The sequence below is a fragment of the Lepidochelys kempii genome, chromosome 1 (assembly GCF_965140285.1).
Source record: "Lepidochelys kempii isolate rLepKem1 chromosome 1, rLepKem1.hap1, whole genome shotgun sequence".
Taxonomy (NCBI): domain Eukaryota; kingdom Metazoa; phylum Chordata; order Testudines; family Cheloniidae; genus Lepidochelys; species Lepidochelys kempii.
This window is the reverse complement of record NC_136380.1, coordinates 606,626-628,945: the sequence shown is the minus strand read 5'-3', so window position 1 is coordinate 628,945 and position 22,320 is coordinate 606,626. Positions and strand designations below refer to the sequence as shown.

General features: G+C 61.7%; 1 protein-coding gene across 1 annotated transcript in view; it reads right to left on the bottom strand.

Annotated features, from left to right (window-relative positions):
• TRIM3 (tripartite motif containing 3) overlaps nucleotides 1-17,902 on the bottom strand; it is a 34,474-nt gene extending 16,572 nt beyond the window's left edge. The window contains 7 exon segments of the mRNA XM_078851851.1: nucleotides 325-1,048; nucleotides 2,160-2,340; nucleotides 2,773-2,924; nucleotides 3,305-3,542; nucleotides 16,079-16,122; nucleotides 16,124-16,254; nucleotides 17,796-17,902. Of these exon segments, the coding sequence (XP_078707977.1) occupies nucleotides 325-1,048; nucleotides 2,160-2,340; nucleotides 2,773-2,924; nucleotides 3,305-3,542; nucleotides 16,079-16,122; nucleotides 16,124-16,210 (1,426 nt within the window). The 5' untranslated portion in view covers nucleotides 16,211-16,254; nucleotides 17,796-17,902.
• Nucleotides 17,903-22,320: the final 4,418 nt, after the last annotated feature.

Here is a 22,320-nt window from a genome sequence, read left to right as displayed (position 1 = left end):
TGCCCTGGGACAGGTGCCCTGAGGGCAGACGCTGCCCAGATTCCTGCCTGGTGTCACTCAGAGCAGGGCCAGCGCCCCCAGCCTGGGCGCCCGGCACAGCCTGACCTGTCTCACTTTGTCCCCACTTGCTTGCATTGGTTTTTTTACATTCATCTTGCGCGAGCTGACGCTGGGAAGACGCTGGCCATTTCTGGGAAGGCTGAGGAGGCCAATGAGGTCTGTGCCCCCTGCAGGACCCTCTCCCTGCTGTGGGTGCCACCCCTAGGCAAGCCCCCTACTCTCAATGACCCCCAGTCCCCACAACCTCCCGGCCCTCGCGCTCACCCACGCGGAAGATGAGCTCGTCCTCGATGGGATTCTCCTTCTTCTTGCCGGTGCCGTACATGCTGGAGGGGCGCCGCACGGCCTTCTGCCGGATGTGCCCGCTGCTGGGGGACTTGACACGGCGCTTGACGTCGTCGGGCGAGGGGGGCACGTCGCAGGCCTTGAGGGCCTTGGTGCGGAAGGGGCTGCCCTTGATGGGCTGCCCATAGAGCAGGATGGAGAGCAGGAAGTCGCCCTCCTGCCGCGGCGTGTACACCAGCTCGTAGGTGCCGTTCTTGTTGTCCAGCACCTCGGCTTCGGCCCGGCTGCCGTCGGGCGCCGTCACCTGGGCCTGCAGGCTGGCGCTGCCGCTGCGTACCAGCTCCCCGGCCCTGTCCTTGGTGGTGATGGTGAGGGAGGAGGCCTGCCCCACCACTGCGTGCCGCAGCCCCTCGCCCGTGGCCACCGTCTTGTGGGCGATGGCGCTGGTGGTGATAAGCACGCCCAGGTTGAGGATGGACTTGCGGACGCCGTCCGTCTCCACCACGTAGTCCAGCTGGTCGTTCTCCTGCGGCTGCTCGGGGAACTCCTGGCTGGCCAGGGCGCTGAGCCGCTCACTCATCTGCTTCTTCACCAGCAGCACCTCGGTCTCCGTGCCATGGTGCAACGCCTGCTCCGTGAAGGTGCAGCTGCTCAGGATGTTCTCCTGGCCCTGCCGCAGGGCGTCCAGCTGGGCCTGCAGCACCTGGGGAAGGGGCACATCAGCCAGCGGGGCATGGGAGGGACAGCAGGGGCGGGGCGGGGCTGGGGGGCAGGATCAGCCAGCAGGGCACAGATGGGGCTGGGGGGCAGGGACGGGGCACGGCGCAGGGGCAGCGGGGGGCAGGGGCAGCTTGAGGGCAGAGGCGGGGCAGGGCTGGGCTGGGCTTGGGGGCAGCCAGCGGGGCATGGATGGGGCTGGGCTGGGGCAGGGTCAGCTGAGGGGCAGGGGGCGGGGTGGGGCTGGGGCAGCCATCGGGGCACAGCCAAGGCAGGGCCAGGTGGATGCCCAGCGACAAACTGTTCAGAGGGACAATGCTGCTCCCCCGGGGCACTTCCTTTTACTCGTCTCCCAAGTCACTCTGCACGGTAGGGTCTATGGGGTGTATCTGCAGGGGGTGCTGGGGTAGAGCTATGGGGGTTCTGGGTGGGGCAGGCAGGGCTATCGGGGGCTCTGACAGAGTGGGAATTTTTTGTAATATTTAGATAAATCCGGTTCCCCTGTGTGCGTGGCTCACTAGGTGGTTGGCAGAGACCCAGAGATCGGCTGTGACAGCGCCTGGCTGCCTGGGGCCCGGGCCCATGGGGAGCCCCACAAGACAACGGCCCTCCAACTGCCCGGACATTTGGCACCTAGCAACTAACGCCCCGGGGGATGGGCCCCGCTCGGCAGGGAGCCAGCCCCTGTGACCAGCCAGAGAGCAAAGGGCGGAGGAGGGGCCAGGGAGAGGGGTTGGGAAGTGGGGGGCTGCCGGAAGCAGGAGACGCTCCTGGACAGGGATTACAGAGGGGCCGGGGGGCTCTGATCCAACCCGGCTGGCCCAGGCTCTAACTCTCTGTGCTGGGTCCAGACCCCCAGGCACCCCCCTGCTGTTACCCGCTGGCTGAGTCACTGCAGAGTCAGGCAGGGGGATGCCCGGCTCTCTTGGGGTACAAGTCTCCTGCCGGGGTCCCACCCAGGGGGACTCACCAAGGGAGCTCCCGGCGTGAGCTCCGAGGGTCGGTCCCTGGGGAGGGAGCTGGGGGGCAGACCCTGGCCGGAGCAGGGCACCAGGCCAGTGAGCCGGACCAGAGGCACAGGGAGGGGCTGGGGTTACCTTCTGCTTGGCGCTGCAGGTGGCCTCCAGGTCACGCACGAGCAGCCCCTTGCGCTGCTGCAGGGCCTGCTCCAGCTCCGCGAAGGAGCCGCTGATCTCGCCCACGGCGGCGTTCTTCCGCTCGACGAGCTGCTTGCTGATCTCGGTCACCAGCCCGATGGCAGCCGTCAGCTGGGGCAGCCTGTGGGGGGCGGGGCCGTCACCCACGGGGCAGCCCCCCTACACCCTGGCCCCCACGGGGCAGCCCCCCCCCACAGCCATCAGCTGGGGCAGCCTGCGGGGGGGCGGGGCCGTCACCCACAGGGCAGCCCCCCTACACCCCGGCCCCCACGGGGCAGCCCCCCCTCACAGCCATCAGCTGGGGCAGCCTGTGGGGGGGCAGGGCCCTCACTCACGGGGCAGCCCCCCCTACACCCCGGCCCCCACGGGGCAGCCCCCCCTCACAGCCATCAGCTGGGGTAGCCTGCGGGGGAGCGGGGCCGTCACCCACAGGGCAGCCCGCCCTACACCCCGGCCCCCATGGGGCAGCCGCCCCTCACAGCCAGTTCCACACCTGGGAACCTCCCCTTGTGCAGGACACCAGCTCCCCCACCCCCTCCCCAGCTCCCCATACCGGCTCTTGATGGCGTCGAGCTGCTCCTGCAGCGAGGCCTTGTGCTGCTCCACCACGTTGCGCAGGGGCACGGTGACGTGCTCCCGGTGCTCGCCCTCCGTGCACTCGCGGCACATGGCCGTCTCGCACGACTCGCAGTAGAACTCCATCACCTGGGGGCGGGCAGGGGCCGTCAGGGGCTGCCACTCCCCACGGCTGCAGGCCCCCCAGCCCTGGCTGTCCAGGTCCCGAGGGCGGGGCGGGGAGGAGGCTGGCACCAGGCCAGAAAGCCCCCCTCGCTCTGTCACTCCGCTCCCGGAGAAGTGGGGTCACCCTGCTCCCTCCCCTTCATGGGCTCCTGCCCAGGCCACCTCCCCCAAGCCAGGCTGGCACCCAGCTCCCTGAAAAGTGGGGGCACCCTGGCCTGGCCCTTTCTCCTAGGGGCCCCCACCTCCCCAGGACGCGGGGTCACCCCGCCCCTCTCCCGGCCAGGGGCCCCCACCTCCCCAGGACGCGGGGTCACCCCGCCCCTCTCCCGGCCAGGGGCCCCCACCTTGCCCTCGTGGTTGGGGCAGGACAGCGGCTGGCCGGTGATGGCGCTGACGGGGTCCAGCGTGGTGGCGTCCGGGCGGCTGCTGCCCTCGGGGGTGCGCTGCAGCACCTCCATGAGGTTGGTGATGAAGAAGTTGCTCTGGAGTGCGGCCACGCCCTGCTCCGGCAGGATGGAGGTCTGGCGGCACACGGGGCAAGACAGGGTGAGGCTCTGGGGCGGGATATAGTTCTGGAGACACCTGGGACAGAGCGGGCAAAACAAGAGGGTCAGGAGGCGCGGGCCAGGCTGCGGGCAGGCTGCAGGGAGCTCGGCTGGGCCAGCACCGGGACAAGTGGAGCCTACGAGGGTGGATCGGACAGACGGGGAAGGGATCCGGGCAGGGGGAGATGGACGGACGGGGGCAGAGAGGGAGGGAGAGACAAACAGTCGGACAGGGAGGGAGGAGATCCGGACAAACGAGTGCACGCCAGGCAGCGGGGTGATCCCAGAGACGAGCCAGCCATGAGCCCTGTGAATGGGGTGGGACAGACGGACGGACAGGTGAGTGGGTGCGGGACAGTGGGGAGCTGGGGGGGAAAATGAGGCAGAGGGAGATAAGTGAACATCACTCCAGGGGGTGCAGAGGGTCACGCCCTGAGACACCCAAAATGAAGCTCCCCCCAGGCAGCTCTGATGGAAGGGGGGGCAGCTGTCCCCTTCAAAATTCTTTCCCATCGCCCCTGGGCCAGCCCGGCCTGGTCGCTCTCCCCGGGCAGGAATCTCTCCGGCCACTGAGAGTTCCCAGAGCCCATCTCTGCCCCCACCTCTCTTCCACACCGGGGGGTGGATCCAGCGCAGTGCCCGGGAGGTCAGGGGGAATGGACCCAGTGCAGCGCCCGGGGGAGGGAGAGCAATACAGCGGTGCACAGACAATCCAGGAAGTTTTTGGAAAGCGTCGGGGACAATTTCCTGGTGCAAGTGCTGGAGGAACCAACTAGGGGCAGAGCTCTTCTTGACCTGCTGCTCACAAACCAGGAAGAATTAGTAGGGAAAGCAAAAGTGGATGGGAACCTGAGAGGCAGTGACCATGAGATGGTCGAGTTCAGGATCCTGACACAAGGAAGAAAGGAAAGCAGCAGAATACGGACCCTGGACTTCAGGAAAGCAGACTTCGACTCCTTCAGGGAACAGATGGGTAGGATCCCCTGGGAGAATAACATGAGGGGGAAAAGAGTCCAGGAGAGCTGGCTGTATTTCAAAGAATCCCTATTGAGGTTACAGGGACAAACCATCCCAATGTGTCGAAAGAATAGTAAATATGGCAGGCGACCAGCTTGGCTTAACAGTGAAATCCTTGCTGATCTTAAACACAAAAAAGAAGCTTACAAGAAGTGGAAGATTGGACAAATGACCAGGGATGAGTATAAAAATATTGCTCGGGCATGCAGGAGTGAAATCAGGAAGGTCAAATCACACCTGGAGTTGCAGCTAGCAAGAGATGTTAAGACTAACAAGAAGAGTTTCTTCAGGTATGTTGGCAACAAGAAGAAAGCCAAGGAAAGTGTGGGCCCCTTACTGAATGAGGGAGGCAACCTAGTGACAGAGGATGTGGAAAAAGCTAATGTACTCAATGCTTTTTTTGCCTCTGTTTTCACTAACAAGGTCAGCTCCCAGACTGCTGCACTGGGCAGCACAGCATGGGGAGGAGGTGACCAGCCCTCTGTGGAGAAAGAAGTGGTTCGGGACTATTTAGAAAAGCTGGACGTGCACAAGTCCATGGGGCCAGATGCGCTGCATCCGAGAGTGCTAAAGGAGTTGGCGGATGTGATTGCAGAGCCATTGGCCATTATCTTTGAAAACTCATGGAGATCGGGGGAAGTCCCGGGCGACTGGAAAAAGGCTAATGTAATGCCCATCTTTAAAAGAGGGAAGGAGGAGGATCCTGGGAACTACAGGCCAGTCAGCCTCACCTCAGTCCCTGGAAAAATCATGGAGCAGACCCTCAAGGAATCAATCCTGAAGCACTTAGAGGAGAGGAAAGTGATCAGGAAGAGTCAGCATGGATTCACCAAGGGAAGGTCATGCCTGACTAATCTAATTGCCTTCTATGACGAGATAACTGGTTCTGTGGATGAAGGGAAAGCAGTGGACGTGTTGTTCCTTGACTTTAGCAAAGTTTTTGACACAGTCTCCCACAGTATTCTTGCCAGCAAGTTAAAGAAGTATGGGCTGGATGAATGGACTGTAAGGTGGATAGAAAGCTGGCTAGATTGTCGGGCTCAACGGGTAGTGATCAATGGCTCCATGCCTAGTTGGCAGCCGGTGTCAAGTGGAGTGCCCCAGGGGTCGGTCCTGGAGCCGGTTTTGTTCAATATCTTCATTAATGATCTGGAGGATGGTGTGGATTGCACCCACAGCAAGTTTGCAGATGACACTAAACTGGGAGGAGTGGTAGATACGCTGGAGGGGAGGGATAGGATACAGAGGGACCTTGACAAATTAGAGGATTGGCCAAAAGAAATTTGATGAGGTTCAACAAGGACAAGTGCAGAGTCCTGCACTTAGGACGGAAGAATCCAATGCACCGCTTCAGACTAGGGACCGAATGGCTCGGCAGCAGGTCTGCAGAAAAGGACCTAGGGGTGACAGTGGACGAGAAGCTGGATATGAGTCAGCAGTGTGCCCTTGTTGCCAAGAAGGCCAATGGCATTTTGGGATGTATAATTAGGGGCATTGCCAGCAGATCGAGGGATGTGATCGTTCCCCTCTATTCGACATTGGTGAGGCCTCATCTGGAGTACTGTGTCCAGTTTTGGGCCCCACACTACAAGAAGGATGTGGATAAATTGGAAAACGTCCAGCGGAGGGCAACAAAAATGATTAGGGGTCTGGAACACATGAGTTATGAGGAGAGGCTGAGGGAACTGGGATTGTTTAGTCTGCAGAAGAGAAGAATGAGGGGGGATTTGATAGCTGCTTTCAACTACCTGAAAGGGGGTTCCAAAGAGGATGGATCTAGACTGTTCTCAATGGTAGCAGATGACAGAACGAGGAGTAGTGGTCTCAAGTTGCAGTGGGGGAGGTTTAGGTTGGACTTTTTCACTAGGAGGGTGGTGAAACCCTTAGATTAGAAATTAGACGAAGGTTTCTAACCATCAGAGGAGTGAAGTTTTGGAATAGCCTTCCGAGGGAAGTAGTGGGGGCAAAAGATCTATCTTGCTTTAAGATTAAACTCGATAAGTTTATGGAGGAGATGGTATGATGGGATAACATGGTTTTGGTAATTAAATATTCATGGTAAATAGGCCCAATGGCCTGTGATGGGTTTTTAGATGGGGTAAGATCCAAGTTACCCGGGAAAGAATTTTCTGTAGTATCTGGCTGATGAATCTTGCCCATATGCTCAGGGTTTAGCTGATCGCCATATTTGGGGTCGGGAAGGAATTTTCCTCCAGGGCAGATTGGAAGGCCCTGGAGGTTTTTCGCCTTCCTCTGTAGCATGGGGCATGGGTCACTTGCTGGAGGATTCTCTGCTCCTTGAGGTCTTCAAACTACAATTTGAGGACTTCAATAGCACAGATATAGGTGTGAGGTCTTTTTTAGGAGTGGTGGGTGAAGTTCTGTGGCCTGCATTGTGCAGGAGGTCAGACTAGATGATCATAATGGTCCCTTCTGACCTAAATATCTATGAATCTATGAAACACTGGAATGCGTTACCTAGGGAGGTGGTGGAATCTCCTTCCTTAGAAGTTTTTAAGGTCAGGCTTGACATCTTGGCTGGGATGATTTAGTTGGGGATAGGTCCTGCTTTGAACAGGGGGTGGGACTAGATGACCTCCTGAGGTCCCTTCCAACCCTGATATTCTCTGACCCAGCATGGCCCCGGGGGGGGCAGGGTCAGGGGAAGCAGACCCAGTGCAGTGCCTGGAGCTCACCTACCAGCGCTAGGGGGCGCTGCCCAGAGCCTCGGGAAGGAACGTACCACCCAGACACCAGCACTGGGGGGCTGGGTGATAAAGAAAAGGAAGTGGAATTTAGGAGCATCTGTTCGATCTAGTTGTGATTGCTGTAAGCTGGTGGGATGATTCGCACAATTGCAGTGTTAGAGTCACTGGTTATAACCCATTGAGGAAGGGGTGAGTGTGCAAAAGAGGAAGGGGAGGGACTTTGTCAAAGATAGCATCACCTGTGTCCAAGTCACTGCTAACTCAGAAGACACATGATCCTGTTGAATGCGTGTAGATCAGTGTCCTAGGCGAAAAAGGCCCAGGTGGGGTGTTGGTACATGTCTGTTCCAGACTCCAAATGACCCTCTGGATGCGCCTGGCTGCAGCGTGTAGGGAAAAGCACTGCATGCCACTGAATCTGCGTGATGCGCGCTGGAGCGTCCCATGCCAGTACGAGCAGCCCTTTGGAATCCCTAAGGACTGTAGAGGAGAATTTCCTAACTCCAACAGCACAGCACCGGCACGGGTCATGGGGAGAGGTTCTGTATTAGACCCTGGCCTAAGAGACAATGAAGAACTGATCACAGAACTCAAAGTTAATGGTTCCTTAGGTACAAGTGGTCATGACTTGATCCCATCTATAATGTGTAACAGAATGAAGTCCATGGTGCTTTAATAGGGCCAGTTTCACAAGGCTGAGAACAAAGCGAGAGGTGGAGGCCAGGTGCCCGGTTTGCCCAGGAAAGAGACAAAGGATGGAGGGGGGCAGCTGGATGTGACTGAGGCTGGGCTGCAGGAGGCAAGTCAGTCTGCAGCTGGGGGACTGAAGAGGGGGAGCCCGAGGCTCTGCTCCCCCGCCCCCCGCCACACCGCTCCCAGGGCTTTGCCCTGGTGACAGGTGCCCTGAGGGGAGATGTCGCACCAGAGTCCTGCCTGGCTTCATCCAGAGCCGTTCCAGAGCCCCAAGCCTCTGCTCTTGTGACAGTTTAACAGGGTCTATTTTCCATAAACCCATGCTGATTTGCATTAATTACATTTCCCTCCTTTAGTTCTTTATGAATCAAGTGCTGTATCAGCCACTCCATTATCTTGCCCTGCATTGATGTCAGGCTGACAGGCCTGTAATTACCTGTGTCAGCCCCTTTACCCTTTAAAAATATTGCCACATTAGTTTCTTCCAGTCTCAAACTTGTCAAAAATCAACATAACAGTCCAGCAAGCTCCTCATCCAGCTCTTTTAAAACTCTTGGGTGCAAGTTACATGGATCTGATGATTTTAAAATAGTAGCTGCTGTTTAACATCCTCCAGAGGCACTAGTGGGTGGAAAGAGTGTTAGTATCACCATATGGCCATCACCAAGTCACCCTCACCTTCTCTTTGTTCCGCTACCCAGACTGAGCTCCTCCAGTCTCTCACTCCGGGGAGCTCTGCAGCCCTTGAGTTATTCCCATCACTTTTCCAAGCCTTCTTCCATTCATCACCAGCCTTCCCCAATGGGGACCCCAGAACTGACACAGGCAGCCAAGCGTGGGTCAGCCCCATGTGATAGGGCGGGTTTGAGGCCAGGCCGCTGGAAGTGAGTCAGTCTCCTGGCTGGGGACTCAGGGGCGAGGGCCCAGGGCTCTAGATCCCCCATCTCCCCACGATAATAACCCATCTGTGTCACACACGGGCTGGGAGTCACAGCTGGCTGCGGAGTTGGGGGCAGGGCCCTTTGGGGATGAGGCTCCCCCAGGGGGACTTGCTGCAGGGAGCTCACAGGGTGACCAGGGAGCTGAACGCTCCGAGGTCAGACCCAGGAGGGGCCAAAGTGGAGCAGGGTCCTTGCCCTTGGACAGGCGCCCTGAGGGGAGACACTGCCCCAGAGTCCTGGGTGAGCTTCATCCAGAGCCCAGAGCCCGGGACACATGAGCCCAGAAGTGGCACTATCCCAGCTGCAGCTGCTCTGTGAATCGCACCACGCCCCTCGAGTGGGTTTCACTACATCCCGCAGCTCTGCAAATACCCGAGGACCGCACACGGCTCGCAACACTCAGGGCAGCAGAGCAGACCTGTGCGGGCGCCACGCTTCTGGGAGAGATGGGGAACAGCGACTCGTCCGGCCCAGGGTCGTGGGAAAGTGAAGAGAGGTGCAAAAGTTATGGGATAGAGATATTATGGGATGGAGACCGTTGCATTGTGGGAAGTTGACCTCTTGCTCCCAGTCACCTGTTCTGTCTCGTTTCTGTCCCCGCATGCATTGCCTATGCTACCCGCTACGCTGGACGGTGGCGGGTTGCTCGCTGGGCCCCGCCCATTGTGCACAGCCTCGTGCACGGACACAAGCACTCCTGGTGAGTACGCGAGGAGCTGAGTGTGCATGCGCACCAGTGACGTACGACCGCAGTGGCTCTATGCCAACGAAACTTGTGTCAGCAAAATGTCGTTGTGCGGACACCCTCAGAGACACGGGTATAAACGAGCTGTCGGAGCCGAGAGGGGCAGTAAAAAGAACTGGCCAAGGCCAACCCCACAGCAGCGGTCTGTGTTTTTCCCTTCCGTCCTCTGGGCTACCCTAAGGACTCCCTAGGTGGCTAATAAACGGGACTCTCCTCTGAAAAGGTGGCTTGGTGCATTCATCCCTGAAGAGGGGACCCATCTCAGAGCAGGGTCCGTTGGCTGGACTCACGGAGCAGAGCTCACCCTGGGAAGCAGCAGGCTGGAGTCCAGAGTCTGTTTCCCAGGTGGTGAGGCTGCATGACCTGCCCTGTAGGGAGAGTGAGACCCCCTGCAGGTCTGGCACACTGAGGGACCACATCTGGGGCACAGCACGGAGCCTGCGGCCCCAGGACATGGTGTATGTGGGACAAAGTGGGAATGTTCTTAATGTTTTCTCTGAATACTGTGGGGGTGCCTCAGTTTCCCCTATGCAGTTCTTAAGTCTCTAGGTGGGGGGATCAGAGGGTGTGATTGCTGCAGAGCCCTAACAGGGCCAGTGGGATGGTGTCTGCACACAGAATAGCCAACACCCTGTCTCCTGGCACCTGATGGCCTGGGCCCCTCCCCTGCAAAGGTGGCAACTGAAGGGGTTGGAGAACAAAGAGATCAGATGGCCTCCTGACCAGGGAAAAAGAAAAAGGCCAGAAGAGGGGCAGGAGAGTTTCAGTTTGGAGCTGCTGGGGAAGGAGGGAGGCTCAGATCCCCTGCCCCCCAAGATGGACCTGACTGAGGGGTCCTCTTCTTTGTACCTCCAAGCTCTGTGTTAGATCATGTCCCTGTCGTGTAATAAACCTTCTGTGTTCCCAGCTGGCTGAGAGTCACGTCTGACTGTGGAATTAGGGTGCAGGAGCCTCTGGCTTCCCCAGGAGCCCCGCCTGCACGGACTCGTTGCAGGAAGCGCACAGTGTGAGAAGACGATGCTGAATGCTCTGAGATCAGACTCAGGAAGGTCGAAGCCGTGTAAGTTTCTTGCCCTGGAGACAATCTGCTCTCAGAGAGGAGGCTCCCCCAGAGTCCTGACTGGCTTCGTATAGAGTAGGTCCAGAGCATCGCCCGAGGACTCCGTGACAAGTGGTGGGATGTACTGCATCCCGTGAATCCCATTTCTTGCAGTAAGTGACTGGGGAGCAGTAAAACAAAGGGGGCTTAATGAGGACCAGGCGTGCTGAAGGCTCAGAGAGGGGTGGTTCCAGGGGGCGAAGGAGCTACGCTTAACCCCTGGGAATGTGTGACCAGCGAGAAGGACTGTTGCAGTAACAGGATCCCCCTGGGGACTACGGCAAGCAGTCCCATGGGTGGAGGAATCTGCGGCTCGACCCTGGGAGAGAGGTGGTGACCTCGAGAAGGGCTGGCACACTAGAGATTCCTCCTGGAAACCGTGGGGAGCTGAGAGCACACGGGCCTGTGAGTCCACAACAACTTGGGAACAGCGGAGTGATGGCCTATCACCATAGAATCACAGAATATCAGAGTTGGAAGGGACCTCAGGAGGTCATCTAGTCCAACCCCCTGCTCAAAGCAGGACCAATCCCCAATTTTTGCCCCAGATCCCTAAATGGCCCCCTCAAGGATTGAACTCACAAACCTGGGTTTAGCAGGCCAATGCTCAAACCACTGAGCTATCCCTCCTCCCCACGATAATAACCCTGTGCAAAAAGAGAGGGTTGTGCATGGGAAAGATCACCAAAGCACAGTTCATCGTGCAGCTGGAGGACGATGACCGCCCTAAGGAACAGAGTCCTGACCCCAAATGGGGCTATAGCAGGATTTGGGAGCAGCTGGAGTAGTAGCCAGGCATCCCCAAGACTCCTGTCCCCAACCAGACGGGGGTCTTCACAATCGGGTTTGCCATCAGGGAATCGGACGGGATTGGAGCTGAGTCCGAGGACCGTGGGAGACAGCGAGAGCCAAAGAAAGAGCTGCAGGAAAAGCAGCAGCATGAACTGGCGATGGTGGGGTGGAGAGGCCTAGGGGACCTCCCAGGGGTGAGTGTGGATAGACCCCCAGTTCCACAGGGAACCTCGAGACTAAATTGCTGCCCTGGTTAAGGGGGGGGATGTGGATGCCACCTCACTGCCTTTGAGCAGGCTGGCGATTTGAACCAGGGGGACCCTGCGGAAAAGCCCCGGTGTCTAGCTCCCTTGCTGGGTCCCAAGGCCATAGACTCCGTCAGCCCGATGGGTGGGGAGGTGGACAGGCTCCCGGCCCCAGCCTATATGTCTGTGTGGAGTTTCCTGGGGTCAGGCCCCTCAGACCTCCAGTGGGAGCGGAAAGGGATGGTCAATGGGGAGACATTCCTGGGGTGGCGAGATCCTGCGACAGAGAGAACTGGTGTCAGGCCCTGGGTGGTGCAGCCTCAGATGCTGAGGGGCTGTGTGAGCTGAGTGAGGGTCCCAAGGACAAAGCCCCTCGCCCTGCCTGTGGCCCAGATCCCTGTGCAGACCCAGGAGGGGTGGGGCTGGCTGGTCGTTGGGGCTCTCCAGGATATGGGCCGTGAGGTCCTGTTGGGGGGTGACTGTCTCTCTTTGGGACAGGATCCAGGCCCTGCTCCTGTAACGGCCGAGGATCTGAATTTGAATCCAGGGAACCAATCGGCGGAGAGGGAAATGGTCAGTGAAAATGCAGATGACCTGGCTGGCAGTGGGGAGGAGCTGCTAGGCTTAGGATACCTGCCTACCTGTAACCAGCCCCCTGGGACTGGGTGGGACGGAAAGAGGCTCCCTGCCCCCCTGCACACCGGAGAGGGGGCTCACGCTGGATCCGATGCTGTAAGGAGAGCAGAGAGCTCGCTGCCTGCCCCCACTGGGACAGCAAGGGCAGCGCTGAGCAAGGGTGGAGCTGAGACCCCAGTTGAGGGGGGGACCCACAGGCAGGGCAGTTCGGCTGCCAACCAGGTTTAGCTGGTCCAGAGACGCTGCTGGGAAGTGATCCCACGGCAGGGAGGGAGCGACCAGGGACAGGGCTCAGCGGGGCTGTGACCCCAGGCCCAGCCCACGAGAGGGAGCAGGTCCCACTCCCGTCCCCAGCACCTGAATTCCAGACCGAGCTGCGGAAGGATCCTCCTAGGAGGAGCTGAGGGGACTTGCTGGCCACAGGCTGCAAACCCCCGTGGGGAAGGCTGCAGGGACAGATTCCCGTGGGAGAAGGGATTCCTGTACCGAGACGGGGCTCCCCCAGGGGAAGTAGAACCGTGGGGGATCAGGAGGCCGCTGGGGGTGCCCCGGAAATGTCACCACCAGCTGTCGTACCTGGCCCGCAATGACCCTCTCTCGGGACACCAGGGGATCCAGGCCCCAGGCAGCGGCTGCTGCAGAACCACGACTGGCCCGGAGTCTGGGACGCGGCCCAGCGGCACGGCAGGTCCTGCAACCCTGGCCAGAGGTGGGGGGGAGGGAAGGCCAGGATAAGGGAGAAGCTCCCTTGAGACCCCTGCCCAACACAGAGGAACCTTTCCAGAAGGTGACTATGGACATAGTGGGGCCCCTGTGACGAAGTGGGACTATTCTTAATGTTTCCTCCGAATATTGTGGGGGGTGCCTCAGTTTCCCCTATGCAGTTCTTAAGTATTTAGAGGGTGGGGTAAGGGTGTATGATCATTGCAGAGCCCTAGAGGGCAGGGGTGTGCAGGGGTCTGGACACAGAGAATGGCCAACACCCTGTTTCTTGGCAACTGATGGCCTGGGCCCTTTCCCCCCTCCCCACCCCCAAGGTGAAAGCTGAAGGGTTGGATAACAAGGGAATCAGGTGACCACCTGGCCCAGGAAAGGAACAAAACCCAGAGGAGGAGGGGCTGGAGGGAGTTTCAGTTTGGGGCTGGCTGGGACATGGAGTGAAGTGCAGACGGGGTTGTCTGGCTCACTGCCCCCCAAAATGGACCCAGCTGAGGGGTCCCGTTCTCTGCACCTGCAAGCTCTGTTTTAGACCACGTTCCTGTCGTCTAATAAACCTTCTGTTTTACTGGCTGGCTGAGAGTCACGTCTGACTGCGAAGTTGGGGTGCAGGACCCTCTGGCTTCCCCAGGAGCCCCGCCTGAGCGGACTCGCTGTGGGAAGCGCACAGAGGGGCAGAGGAGGCTGAATGCTCCGAGGTCAGACCCAGGAAGGTGGAAGCCGTGTGAGCTGTGTGTCCTGAAGACAGGCTGCTTACAGGAAGGTGACTGCCCAAGAGTCCTGACTGGCTTCATGGGGAGCAGTTCCAGAGCATCGCCCGGGGACTCCGTGACAGCCCCTCAGCAAGGCGACCCGGGCAGGGAAGAAATAAGGCCTGGGGGTGATGGATTTCGCCACCCACTACCCAGGGGCGGGTCCTCCACCAAGGCAGACGCGCTGCTGACCATCTTCAGCAGAGGGGGGGCCCCAGCAAGGTCCTTAGAGACCAGGGGGTCCAATGTCCTGTCAGTCTTGCTCTGGGGCTGGTGGGAGAAATGGGTCAGGAGAAATTAAGGTCAGGCTTGACAAAGCCCTGGCTGGGATGATTTAACTGGGAATTGGTCCTGCTTCGAGCAGGGGGTTGGACTAGATGACCTTCTGGGGTCCCTTCCAACCCTGATATTCTATGATTCTATGAAATGGGGGGTCTGGCCCACCTGGGCCTCTGCAGGTCACCCTCCGTCCCATGGGCTGGTGGAGAGAGTTTATGGGCCCCTGGGGTTGATCCTGAGGACTTTTATGAATCAGCATCTGCAGGACGGGGACAAGGACCTGCCCCACCTGTGATATGGGGAAGTGCCCCAGGAATCCACCAGGTTCTTCCCTTTTGAGCTGCTCTATGGGAGGAGAGTGAGGGGACCCTGGACCTGGTAAGGGTCGATTCGGAGGAGAAGGGGGAAGACCCCCGGGTGGATCTCTTCCCTGAGGTGGGGGCCAATCCTCCCATCAGGTGTCCCTTGTTCAGAGGTCCCTGGGAAAACAGCCCAGAGCCTGGAGAGAGAGGTCAAGGATAGGCTGGCTTTAGGGGTGATCCAGCCGTTCAATAGCCCATGGGCCCATCTCAGCCCCAGCTGGTGGGGGGTCTCCCCCATAGCGTTAGCTGGCTAGAACAAAAGGCCTCAGGGCACAGTGCAGCTTGGCCAGCACGCCGGAAGCTCTGGTGCTGAATCAGGGCACCCCACTCCCATCCGCACTGGGACACGGCGCTGGGTCACAGGCAGATCCACCCCTGCAGCCCCACCCCCCACTGGGAGACGGTGCTGGGTCACATAGAATCATAGAATATCAGGGTTGGAAGGGACCCCAGAAGGTCATCTAGTCCAACCCCCTGCTCGAAGCAGGACCAATTCCCAGTTAAATCATCCCAGCCAGGGCTGGCCATGCTGCCCACATCCCCCCCAGGGACACGGCACCGGGTCACAGGCAGGTGAGGCCCTGAAGGCCCCCCCCATCTCACCGCTCACAGAAGGGGTGCAGGCAGAGGGGGTAGCCATAGGAGGGATGGAGGGGGCTGGGGGGGCGCTCACCGCTCAAAGAAGGGGTGCAGGCAGAGGGGTAGCCCTGGGGGTGATGGAGGGGGCCTGGGGGGGTGGAGGGGGCGCTCACCACTCACAGAAGGGGTGCAGGCAGAGGGGGAGCCCTGGGGGGATGGAGGGGGGCTGGGGGGGTGGAGGGGGGCTGGGGGGGGCGCTCACCACTCGCAGAAGGGGTGGAGGCAGAGGGGGAGCCCTGGGGGGATGGAAGGGACCTGGGGGGGGCGCTCACCGCTCACAGAAGGGTTGCAGGCAGAGGGGGAAGCCCTGGGGGTGATGGCGGTGCCTGGGGGGGGCGCTCACCGCTCACAGAAGGGGTGGAGGCAGAGGGGAAGCCCTGGGGGGGGATGGAGGGGGGTCTGGGGGGGCGCTCACGGCTCGCAGAAGGGGTGCAGGCAGAGGGGGAGCCCTGGGGGCGTGGAGGGGGTCTGGGGGGGGGCGCTCACCGCTCACAGAAGGGGTGGAGGCAGAGGGGAAGCCCTGGGGGGGATGGAGGGGGTCTGGGGGGGGCGCTCACGGCTCGCAGAAGGGGTGCAGGCAGAGGGGGAGCCCTGGGGGCGTGGAGGGGGTCTGGGGGGGATGGAGGGGGCTGGGGGGGGCGCTCACCGCTCACAGAAGGGTTGCAGGCAGAGGGGGAGCCCTGGGGGGGCGGAGGGGGCCCGGCGGGGGGTGGAGGGGGCTGGGGGGGGCACTCACCGCTCACAGAAGGGTTGCAGGCAGAGGGGGAGCCCCTGGGGGGGCACTCACCGCTCACAGAAGGTGTGCAGGCAGAGGGGGAGCCCTGGGGGGGATAGAGGGGCCTGGGGGGGCGCTCACCGCTCACAGAAGGTGTGCAGGTAGAGGGGGAGCCCTAGGGGGGTGGAGGGGCCCTGGGGGGGATGAAGGGGTCTGGGGGGGGGGGCGCTCACCGCTCACAGAAGGTGTGCAGGCAGGGCAGCACCTTGGGGTTGCGGGTACCGGTCCAGGCAGATGCTGCAGACCAGGAACTGCTTGTCGATCTGCCGCACCACGGGGCTGGCGTTGGCCTCCCGCTTCGCCATGGTGACCCTCGGTCAGCGAGGCTGCGGGCCCAACTGCCACTGACCTGCAGGGGCGAGAGTGGGGGTGAGCCAGGACCGGTGCCCTCACTCAGCGCTGTCCTGAACGGCCCCAGCCCCAGGCCCTGGGGTGCCCTCAGACGCCCCCCCAGGACCTGGCATCCCGCCCAGGCAGGCACCAGGCCAGAGGCAGCTCTCCGTCCTCTGGCCAGCTCCCTGCCCAGGGCCAGGAACATCCAGCCACCCTGGTCCTGCTGAGGCTCTGCCCCCTGGGCACCCCGCCCCTTGTCCCGGCTCAGGGAGGGGGAGAACCCAGAAATGGCTCAGGGTGGCCAGAGCCTTATGGGGCCTGCCCATCCCTTGGAGGCCCCGCCAGCTCAGGCCACACCACCCAGTATCCAGTGTCCTCTGAGACCATGGGCACAGTTGGCAAAGAGCAGGGGCTGCAAGAGCCGGCTAGCCCCAGCTCCAGGGCTCCTCTACACCGAGAGCCGGGAGCTCCGTCCCAGAGCCGTGGGGCGAGCAGGTGCTGGGAGCAGGGGCACTTCAGAGCCTCGCATGGGGGCACTGCTCCCCCCTTCCCCCCAGCTCTGTATCCCCCCCCTCCCTCCAGCGAGCTCTGCATCCCCCCCTCCCCAGAGGGCGCTGCTCCCCCCTCCCTCCAGCTCTGCATCCCTCCTACCCCCAGCGAGCACTGCTCCCCCCTCCCCCCAGCTCTGCATCCCCCCCCCCGAGAGAGCACTGCTCCCCCCCAGCTCTGCATCCCCCCCCTCCCCAGAGGGCGCTGCTCCCCCCCCAGCTCTGCATCCCTCCTACCCCCAGCGAGCGCTGCTCCCCCCTCCCCCCCAGCTCTGCATCCCCCCCCCCGAGAGAGCACTGCTCCCCCCCAGCTCTGCATCCCCCCCTCCCCAGAGGGCGCTGCTCCCCCCCAGCTCTGCATCCCTCCTACCCCCAGCGAGCGCTGCTCCCCCCTCCCCCCAGCTCTGCATCCCCCCCCCGAGAAAGCACTGCTCCCCCCCAGCTCTGCATCCCCCCCTCCCCAGAGGGCGCTGCTCCCCCCCAGCTCTGCATCCCTCCTACCCCCAGCGAGCGCTGCTCCCCCCTCCCCCCAGCTCTGCATCCCCCCCCCGAGAGAGCACTGCTCCCCCCCAGCTCTGCATCCCCCCCTCCCCAGAGGGCGCTGCTCCCCCCCAGCTCTGCATCCCTCCTACCCCCAGCGAGCGCTGCTCCCCCCTCCCCCCAGCTCTGCATCCCCCCCCGAGAGAGCACTGCTCCCCCCCAGCTCTGCATCCCCCCCTCCCCAGAGGGCGCTGCTCCCCCCCAGCTCTGCATCCCTCCTACCCCCAGCGAGCGCTGCTCCCCCCTCCCCCCAGCTCTGCATCCCCCCCCGAGAGAGCACTGCTCCCCCCCAGCTCTGCATCCCCCCTCCCCGGAGGGCGCTGCTCCCCCCCTCCGCATCCCCCCTTCCCGGAGGGCACTCTGCCCCACCCACCACCAGGCTCTGCACCCCCCAGAGAGCGCTGCCCCCCACGCCAAGGCTCTACATCTCCGCCCCCCAGCACTGCCAGGCTCTGCAGCCCCGACTCACGCTAGCGGCTCCCCGCGCCGCAGGGTCCCAGGCCCGGCCGCCGCCCCGCCCGGCCGGCCATTGTGCGGGCAGCAGCTGAGCGAGGCTACGTCACCGCCGCCGCCCCGCCCCCGCCGCCGTCACAGCGCCCCGCCCCCGCCGCCGCGACAGAGGGCGGGGCCGCTGGGCTAGGGGATCCCGGCGGGGGGGGGACGTGGCTGGGGATCCCGGCGGGGGGCGCAGTGGGGGGGGGCAGGGGGACGTGGCAGGGGGATCCCGGCGGGGGGCGCAGTGGGGGGGGACGTGGCAGGGGGATCCCGGCGGGGGGCGCAGTGGGGGGGGGGCAGGGCGCCGGCTGGGGGATCCCGGCGGGGGGCGCAGTGGGGGGGGGGCAGGGGGACGTGGCAGGGGGATCCCGGCGGGGGGCGCAGTGGGGGGGGGACGTGGCAGGGGGATCCCGGCGGGGGGCGCAGTGGGGGGGGACAGGGCGCCGGCTGGGGGATCCCGGCGGGGGGGGGACGTGGCTGGGGATCCCGGCGGGGGGCGCAGCTGGGGGGGCGCAGCAGGGCGCTGGCCGGGGGGAGCAGCGCGCCGGCTGGAGGATCCCAGCAGGGGGTACTGGGGAGTGTGGGGGGAGGGTGCCGATTGGGAGGCTCACGGGTGTAACCGCCCCATGGCCAAGGGGGCACAGTGCCCTGGGGGGGCAGGCACACCGGGACAGGGGGGCTGAGGAGGGGGCTCAGGGGGGCCGAGGCCGACCCTGCTGTCCCTGGGGCAGGACATGCACAGGCTGCCCACGCCCCTCCCTCGCTTGGGGCCGTGGCCAAGGGCCCGAGCCACTGAGGGTCCCGCCAGGGCAGAGTGGCCGGACAGGCCAGGGCGGGGCCGGGGTCCCCCACAGGGGGAGGGTACCCGGACCCCAGGGTGTGGCAGAGAGTCCGGCCGGGTGACGGGTAGCACCGGGCCCAGGAAACCCTGCTAGGCTTCCTGCCAGGCCACTGAGCCCAGCCGTGCCCCATAGCCAGCGCCAGGCCCCGGTGCCCGGCCCCTCGCCCAGCGCCAGGCCCCGGTGCCCGGCCCCTCGCCCAGCGCCCAGCGCCAGGCCCCGGTGCCCGGCCCCTCGCCCAGCGCCAGGCCCCGGTGCCCGGCCCCTCGCCCCACGGCCAGCGCCAGGCCCCGGTGCCCGGCCCCTCGCCCAGCGCCAGGCCCCGGTGCCCGGCCCCTCGCCCAGCGCCAGGCCCCGGTGCCCGGCCCCTCGCCCCACGGCCAGCGCCAGGCCCCGGTGCCCGGCCCCTCGCCCCACGGCCAGCGCCAGGCCCCGGTGCCCGGCCCCTCGCCCCACGGCCAGCGCCAGGCCCCGGTGCCCGGCCCCTCGCCCCACGGCCAGCGCCAGGCCCCGGTGCCCGGCCCCTCGCCCCACGGCCAGCGCCAGGCCCCGGTGCCCGGCCCCTCGCCCCACGGCCAGCGCCAGGCCCCGGTGCCCGGCCCCTCGCCCCACGGCCAGCGCCAGGCCCCGGTGCCCGGCCCCTGCCCCCCCCCCCAATCTCCTCCTCATAGCCAGCGCAGAGTCGTCAGACACCCCCAGCCTCAGCCCCCCGCACCCCTTCCCCAACAGCCCCCCCCGCATCCTCTCTCGCCCCCTCCCCCAGCAGTCGTGCCCCCCCTCGTCCCCCCTCCCCCAGCAGTCGACCCCGCCCCCAGCAGCCGGCCCCGGCGGCGCCGCTCTGCTCTGCGCTCCCTCTGCCCCGCCCCCAGGCCGGGCCGGGCCGGGCCGGGCGATGCTGCCCCACACGGCTCCAGCCCCACTCACCACGTGGCCGCGCCGAGCCGAGCCGAGCCGAGCCGGGGTAGCGGGCGGGCCAGGCGCTGGGTGGCGGCTCCCAGCAGCGCAGGCCAGGCCAGGCCCGGCCCGGCCCGGCCCGGCCCTCGGCCCCGCCCCCAGTGTTCGGACCGCAGCAAGGCGCGGACGCGACTGGTTACCATGGGAACCACATCCCGCCCCGAGCCTCGCCCCCAACCAGCCCCGCCCAGCCCCTCAGCCCCGCCCCCAGCCCCGCCCCGCCCTGCCCCAGAGGCCCCCCCCCAGCCAGCCCCACCCCGCCCAGCGCCTGAGCCCTGCACCTCCAGCCCCGGAGCCCCATCTGGGTAGAAGGGGGATGTAACAATGGAAGGGGTGTATGGAGGTGGGGGTGGATGACTGGAAGGGGTGAATGGGTGTGGAGTGTATGAATGGAAGGGGTGTATGGAGATGGGGTGAATGGATGAAAGGTGGGGGTGGATGACTGGAAGGGGTGAATGGGTGTGGAGTGTATGAATGGAAGGGGTGTATGGAGATGGGGTGAATGGGTAGAAGGTGAGGGTGGATGACTGGAAGGGGTGAATGGGTGTGGAGTGTATGAATGGAAGAGGTGTATGGAGATGGGGTGAATGGGTAGAAGGTGAGGGTGGATGACTGGAAGGGGTGAATGGGTGAGGGGTGTATGAATGGAAGGGGTGTATGGAGATGGGGTGAATGGATGAAAGGTGGGGGTGGATGATTGGAAGGGGTGTATGGAGATGGGGTGAATGGGTAGAAGGTGAGGGTGGATGACTGGAAGGGGTGAATGGGTGGGGGGTGTATGAATGGAAGAGGTGTATGGAGATGGGGTGAATGGGTAGAAGGTGAGGGTGGATGACTGGAAGGGGTGAATGGGTGGGGGGTGTATGAATGGAAGGGGTGTATGGAGATGGGGTGAATGGATGGAAGGTGGGGTGGATGACTGGAAGGGGCGTATGGGGATTGGAGTGAATGGGTGGGGGGTGTATCAATGGAAGGGATGTATGGAGATGCATGACTCTAAGCTCAGGAGCATTCGGCATCCCCATTTCACACCGTGCGCTTCCCACAGCCAGTCCGCCCAGGCGGGCTCCTGGGGAAGCCAGAGAGTCCTGCCCCGCAACTCCGCAGTCAGACGTGCCTCTCAGCCAGCCAGTAAAACAGAAGGTTTGTTAGATGACAGGAACTGTGACGTGATTGACGTGAACTGGGACTGTACAGGTTTCAGAGTAACAGCCGTGTTAGTCTGTATTCGCAAAAAGAAAAGGAGGACTTGTGGCACCTTAGAGACTAACCAATTTATTTGAGCATGAGTTGCAACCAAGGTCCTGTAGTGGCACCAAATCTTGTATAAAGGGGGTCAAAAAAGGTGTCTAGGACAAGGTTATGGTTTGCTGGTTAGGATTATGCTTTTTATATTTAAAGTTATGAATATTGGCTTTATACTGTCTGTATTTCAAACTTGTGCTATGCTTCTGGGTGATACCCCAGATAAGTTGGTGTCAGCTCTGCCCAGCCTGCTAGATGGCCAATTAAGGACCATCAGTTATATAACTGATCCACTGAGAGAAGGCAGATACACCTGGTAACTCAGTAAGGTATGCAGGGACCTGTCCGTGTGACTCCAAACTCCATTTTGCTATAATTTTCCACAGTAAGAACAAAGATGGGTTCTTACACCTGGAAAAGACTATAAAAGGCTGATGCCTCATCTCCATCTTGTCTTCAATCCTGCTTCATACCTCTGCTATAAACTGAAGCACTGAACAAAGGACTGAAAGACCCATCCCAGCTAGGGATGTTCTCCAGAGACTTGATTTGAACCTGCCTTTTAATCCGTCACTGCTACAAGCCTGAACCAAGAACTTTGCCATTACTGACAGGTTTCAGAGGAACAGCCGTGTTAGTCTGTATTCGCAAAAAGAAAAGGAGTACTTGTGGCACCTTAGAGACTAACCAATTTATTTGAGCATGAGCTTTCGTGAGCTACAGCTCACTTCATCAGATGTTTACCGTGGAAACTGCAGCAGACTTTATATACACACAGAAATCATGAAACAATACCTCCTCCCACCCCACTGTCCTGCTGGTAATAGCTTATCTAAAGTGATCAACAGGTGGGCCATTTCCAGCACAAATCCAGGTTTTCTCACCCTCCACCCCCCCACACAAATTCACTCTCCTGCTGGTGCTAGCCCATCCAAAGTGACAACTCTTATGATTATGTAAAGAGTTGTCACTTTGGATGGGCTAGCACCAGCAGGAGAGTGAATTTGTGTGGGGGGGTGGAGGGTGAGAAAACCTGGATTTGTGCTGGAAATGGCCCACCTGTTGATCACTTTAGATAAGCTATTACCAGCAGGACAGTGGGGTGGGAGGAGGTATTGTTTCATGATTTCTGTGTGTATATAAAGTCTGCTGCAGTTTCCACGGTAAACATCTGATGAAGTGAGCTGTAGCTCACGAAAGCTCATGCTCAAATAAATTGGTTAGTCTCTAAGGTGCCACAAGTACTCCTTTTCTTTTGCCATTACTGTATGTCATTGATTCCATTTCTCCAATTCTAGCTCTCATCTATATCTTTTTCCTTTTATTAATCATAGAATCATAGAATCATAGAATATCAGGGTTGGAAGGGACCTCAGGAGGTCATCTAGTCCAACCCCCTGCTCAAAGCAGGACCAATCCCCAATTAAATCATTCCAGCCAGGGCACTCTGAGATAGCGCGT